Source organism: Martes martes, assembly GCF_963455335.1.
Source record: "Martes martes genome assembly, chromosome: 15".
NCBI lineage: Eukaryota > Metazoa > Chordata > Mammalia > Carnivora > Mustelidae > Martes > Martes martes.
In genome coordinates, this window is record NC_137903.1 from 64962332 (window position 1) to 64968677 (window position 6346).

Sequence of the window (6346 nt, forward strand, 5' to 3'; positions counted from 1 at the left end):
ATTTATGCAGATGAGTACTGAGATTCATAGAAATAACTCGTCCAGGGACATACAGATAGTGATAGAATCGTATCTAGAATACAAATTCTACCCTTGGTGTTCCTCAAAATCTTTGTAATTATTTTTTGTAATTATTTGTCAAATGTATGAGAATTGCTTAAATGTCAGGTTTTTCTCATTAGCTCTAAAGAGGAGCTTCTCCAAGATGATCCTATCGGGTACAATAGTTTTTTTAGTCTTAAAGAAATAAACCAGTCTGATAAGGGATGTTGACTAATGAAGGGGCCATACAAGGGTAGGGACAGAGTGTATAGGAAATCTCTGTAACTTCCACTCAATTTCAATTTTACAGTGAACATAAAATGGCTCTATAAAAGTCTTTTTAAAATTAATTAAGCTTTACTAAGTTTAATATAAGAATTTATACTTGTTCAGAAGGTCAGCTGGTCAAACAGCAATAACCCCAGGGACTACGTAATCAGAAACCTGTGGGAAAATGTGGAAGTTCCACAAACTGGGGTTTACTTCCAGGCATTGTGAGGCACTGGCGTTTATGTATGCCCAATTAAGTAGCCTTAGGGATTATATTATTTAGTTTTAACTAAACTGACTCTCACAACATGGAGAAATAGCTTTGAAAAAATTCCTGCAAAGACTGCAAAGATAATAACTACACAAGCACAAGTCAACAAGAAAATCGCCGAGCTAAGACCCCTAACTAGTACAAGCTATTCATCAATCACATCATGATGTAAAATACTCTAGTTGGTCAATCACAAAACTCTCACCGAAATTATTTGAGAGCAAAAAAAATTCTATTAATAGAAGGTATTAGACTGTTCATTTTTCTCATCTTTTTAAACACCTAATTTATGTAACTTATTAGTATACTATCATACTAATATCATATTGGCACATGCACACAACTTATAAACAAGCACAAACTAAAGGTTGCATGCATATAATTTTACTGAGGGGGGACACACTCAAAAGAATTTGAATATCCACTGCTTATAGCATAGACCAAATCTTTTTCCTCTTTAAGATGACGATCAATCTTCCCAGTTTGCCAGGACTGAGAGTAGTATATTAGGCTGCATGATGCCTCCCAGAGATATCCAAGTCCTAATCCCTGAATATGTTACATGTTAAACCAGTCTTGTGATTAAATTAGCAATTTTGAGATGCGTATACAATCCTGGACTGTCTTGGCGGGCCCAATGTAATCACAAGTGCTTGTGGAAAAAGAGGCAAGGGGATCAGTGATTTAGCATATGTGAAGACTGGAGCTAGAGGTTAGAATGATGTGAGGAAGGAGTCACAGACTGCAAGTAGCCCTAGAAGCTGAAAAGGTCAAGAACATTCTTTACCTAAGAGACTCAGGAAGGAGCCATTTCTGTTGACATCCTGACTTTAGCCCTGTTAAGGCTTATTTTGGACTTCTGACCCCAGAACTGTAAGGTAATAGATGTATGCTGCCACTAAATTTTTGGCAACTTGTTAACAGCAGCAGTAAGAAATAACCCAGGGGATTCCTAAGACACGGGACTTTCACTGACAAAACCAGGATAAGCTGGTCACCCTATTTTTAGGTTTTCAATGCCCACAACAACATATGGGACATAATAAGCATGAGAAAAATCCTTGTTGAATAATTTTATGATGAAATAAATAGATTACATTCCCTATATATATTTTATGAAATATGTAGATAATACACCCTCACTATTGAATAAAGACCTGTCGTATGTATTATCTCATTTCATCCTCCTAACAACCCTGTGAAGTATAAATGAATTAGTTTTCCTACTTTTAGGATACAAGAATTAAGGTTCAAAGAAATTACATACTATGTCCTAGGACACACATCTAGCAAGCGATGGAGCGATATCTAAAATACAGGCCTTCTGATCTTTGATACCAGTCAGGACGCTCTACCACAAATCAGGCTGCCTAGATTCAAATCCAAGCTGCTAAACTTAATAGCTGCTTCACCTTGCCAAATTAGTTAATTTTTTTTCCAAATTAGTTAATTTACCTACTTCCTGAACTATAAAATGCAGAATACTTATCTCACAAGAATAGAATAATCAAGAATAATACTTATCTCACAGGGCTGTGAAGACTGAACGTACTAAAGTGTGTAAAGTACACACCACAAGCTACACATAGATATGACAATCATTACTACTCTGTGCTGCAGCTACAGTACGTTTATGCTTAAAATACTCTGTACTACTTGGTAAAGAATCACACAATATATGCAAAAGTAAAAAATAGCAACTAAAATGACTAATAAGATGGAAGGATGGGTTTTGTGTGACAGCAATCAAGGTTAGGACTCTAGGCTGAAAAGAAAAAAGGAGAGGGGAGACATAATCAAGATCTATAGAAGTGTGAGTATAAAAAGGGGGATAAAAAATTCCAGTAATATTGGTGGGAGGGAGGTGAACCTTAGAAACTAGAGAACTGTGATATGAACGCAGAGCATTCATAAATTACAAAATGATAAAGCTTAAAAAAGAAATGGATCACAAAATTTAGAGACAATTTATAAATGTCAAAGACAAAAATGTCTACTAACAGAAGCCTAACTACTCTTCCGTAAACATCTAACCCTAAGGGAAAATGGAATATTGAGAAATGACATACAGACCAGACTGTAACAAGGATCAGACCTCCAGATGAATCAGTGCAGAGCGTCTCAAAGACATAACATAACCTCTACCAATCATTACCCATACCACTCCTCTTCTCCAATCTCATCATCACCTTCCAAGAAAATCTCAAGCCTAAATATCCTCTTTTCAATGCCCTTTAATGGCTTCAATAAAGAATAATTTAAAAGTCTCTAATCTCAAAATACACCAGTCCAACTGTTTCTTAAGCTAAAGTTTCTTAAACTTTTTACTCCTTACTTAAACTCTCAACATCCATTTTTCACTGTGAGAGTCAACAAACTTTACAGAACTTTATGACTACTACTTTTTTTTTTTTAAGATTTTATTTATTTATTTGACAGACAGAGATCACAAGCAGGCAGAGAGGCAGGCAGAGAGAGAGGGAGGAAGCAGGCTCCCTGCCGAGCAGAGAGCCCGATGCGGGGCTCGATCCCAGGACCCTGGGATCATGACCTGAGCTGAAGGCAGAGGCCCAACCCACTGAGCCACCCAGGCGCCCCATGACTACTACTTTCAATATTAGGCTGACTGATATTTTTTTTTCTAGTAGGTCATAACCTTCTATTACTAATGAATAAAGCTGACAAACCATATTGAAGTTAGCCTAAGCAAAAGACAGCCAGAAAGTACACAAAGTAATAGAAGCATGGTTACTTTAAATTCACAAGTGATTTTAAGAAACACATTGTAGTGTTTGATTTCATCTCCACCATCTACTTAAAATTAAAAAAAAAAAAATCACGTTTAAGGGTACAGATTTTCAACTACAGATAACTAAGTCCTGGAGATCTGCTATGGAATACAGATTTATATATAGATAATAATATTGTATGACAATGACTAAACTTACTATGAGACTAGGTTTTAATTATTCTGACCACAAAAAAAGAAATGATAATTATGTGATATGATAAAAGTGGTAACTATCACTACAATGGCAATCATATTACAGTACATAAATGCATCATGTCAACATGTTATACATCTTGAATTTACACAATACCATAATGACATTTAGACAATGTCAAATATATTTCAATAAAAGAAAAAATCAGAGATACTGGTGCATTTTAAACTTGAATGAAAAGTGTAACCTCTGTGCCCTATGAGCCACTTCACAAAGTGCTGGTGAAGAATAACGTAGTCTAAAGTTGGGCAAGATCAAGGAGAAAGAAGAAAGAAATGATACATATCCAGTAAATCACCAAGCAGCCCCCAGAAAAAGATGGAAACGAACACAAGGTTTTGGTATCTCATCTACAAATTTAAATTTAAAATGGGGTGAGTGGACTCATCTCCTGCATGCACTTGTTGGTACCCAACATGACACTAACAAAGTAGACGGGGGATGACAGTTGTCCTATTAAAAGTGTTTGGAATTAAAGTCAAAAGGCCAGATGTCTTGTTCTCTAAAACTTCTATCAGTCTTCTGATCAAAATTCCTCAGCCTGGCAAGTGTTTTCCTTCTCCTGTCATTTAGCATTTTATGTGAGCAACAACTCTGCAACTTCAGGATCTTTGGAATCTATTAAGCACAGAAAAAATGAACACGTCGTTGGTGTCTTCCGGAAATAAACAACGGACTTAATGAATAAATTTATTTATTCATTAATTCACTTATTCACTAATGAATAAAGTTTATGTAGACTTTAATAAACAGCAGATCGCTTTGACTAAAGAAGCATCTTCCCAGTCAGCTAGGCTCACACATCCAGGAGAGGAAAAACGGCTTTTCCCAGTAAAGTGATAGCAATCCTTCTACTGACAAGGTGTCTTTGCGCCTCGAAGCCACCCAAGCGTGCCAGGGATCAGCAGAAACTCCATAAACTTTAGGAACAAAGCACTCTTGCCGCCTTCAAAAGACAGGACTCGTCCTGCCATTACTCAGGGACATCCCCCACGCCACACCACAACCGAGTGCACACACCACACCTGAGACGCGCGACTAAACCAACGGCTCCTCATCCTCTGCGCCTTGAAAAGGGGCTCCGGAACGCCCCCCCCCCTCAAGTTTCCAAGAGCAGCAGTCCCAGGTGCTCGAGGCCCGAGACGGTAGGACCTGGCCTGAACCGCGGCGTGTGCGGTCCTCTGGCCCTCGTGACGATCACGTTTTTAGAATCGCACCTGGGGACCGTACGCACCCCATCCTCTCTACCCGGATCCCACCGCACGCGGAGAGAGAGCAGCCGGCAGTGGACCCGAGCAACCCAGCGAGCCCTTCCGAGAACGGCCCGGACGCCCCACCGTCTCCACGGGCAGAGGAGCTGAGCACAAAGGCACCCAGGTGTCCCCCCACTCGGGGACCCTCCCCTCCCACTACTCTCCGTAAACGCCGACACACCGCACGGAAACCGTACAGTGCGCGGCCGGGCCAGACCGCGCGGGAGCCGCGAGGCAACCCGTGGGTCGTAAGGGCCTGGGAGACCCGCACGCCGAAAGCCAAGGCGACCTGGGGGTGTGACCCGCGCTGCTCACTTCTCCCCGCTCGGGAAACTCCCGGATGGCGGCGGCGACTCACCAGACCAGGGAGCACAGAGACAGGCAGGAGACCAGGGCCAAGGCCCGGCGGTACTTCTTCATCTTCTCCTCCTTCTTCCCCCTGCCAGAAGGCGGCACATCCTCCCGGCAGCCGCCACTGCCGAGGCCAAGATGGAGGAGCCGGAGCAGGAGCGAGAGGATGGGACCGAGAGTCCGAAGGGCCGCGGCGCTGCGGGAGCGGCTCCTCAGCGGCCCGCGTACCGGCCGCCCCCTCCGAGGGGCCCACGGCGGCGCCGACCGCGGCGCTTCACGGGAAGACTCCGGGGACTGCCGCTGCTCCCGCTGCCGCCGGCTCGCCCGCGCCCGCCTCCTCCAGCCGCCGCCGCCGCCACTGCGGCCCCATATCCCCCCCGCCCGCCCCGGCTCTCCCTCCGTGCTGCCGGCGACCAACGGCCGCGGCGCACTCGTCTCCCAACAGCCAATCGCCGGCGGGGCCGCGCCACCTCACACACCGCTGAGCTGGAAGAGGACGCGTCACCCACGTCCCGCGGCGCTGCGCCCCCACCAGCCTCCGCGCGGGCCACGCCCCCTCCGACGTCTCGGGCGGAGGAGCGCGAAGTGGGAGGACGCAAAGCGCGAGAGCCGGGGTTGCGGCCGCCCCGCCCCCCTCAAAGTCCGCCGGGTCAGTGGCTCGTGTTCAGGACGTCGGAGAGGAGCCCCATGACCCTCCGCGGTCTTCTTGGCGATGGCCCGCCCCTTCGCCCAGGGCGTGGCGAGTCCGCGCAAGGGCCCTTGGGAGTTGTAGTTTGTCTTCCGGAAGGCGCCCTTCCCTTTCCCCTACTCCTCCTAGGACCCCGTTTTGATGGAGAGGTCTGTAAGTTCCCTTCTCACCGCCAGAATGACTAGCTTTGGAATTGGTATACTCAGTTCTCCTCTTTTGAGCACAGCTTCGTGAGACGGACGGCCTAGAAGGACGGTGGGAAGAAAAACTGTAACTAATAAAATTTGAAAAGGTGTTTTCGCGGTGCGGACGGGCCCGCCCGTCGGGTCAGGTGCTGATTGGCGACCGGGAGGGGGTGTGCCACGACGGCCCCTCGCTGATTGGTTGCAGCGGCAAGTCCCCGCGGTCTCGGCGCTGCGGGCCTACTCCGGCGCCCCGATGCTGCGTGGGGCCGCCGGGTCTGGTC

The 6346-nt window shown here is 45.5% G+C and overlaps 1 protein-coding gene across 3 annotated transcripts in view; it reads right to left on the reverse strand.

The window, feature by feature from the left end:
• The window catches only part of SUCO (SUN domain containing ossification factor), a 95201-nt gene extending 89636 nt beyond the window's left edge, over nucleotides 1-5565 (reverse strand). For 2 of the 3 annotated variants that reach the window (XM_080823824.1, XM_080823823.1), the window contains exon 1: nucleotides 5200-5565. In XM_080823824.1, the coding sequence (XP_080679950.1) occupies nucleotides 5200-5261 (62 nt within the window). In that variant the 5' untranslated portion in view covers nucleotides 5262-5565. The remainder of the gene's footprint in view (nucleotides 1-5199) is intronic. The other variant, XM_080823822.1, reaches the window with a different exon arrangement.
• Nucleotides 5566-6346: the final 781 nt, after the last annotated feature.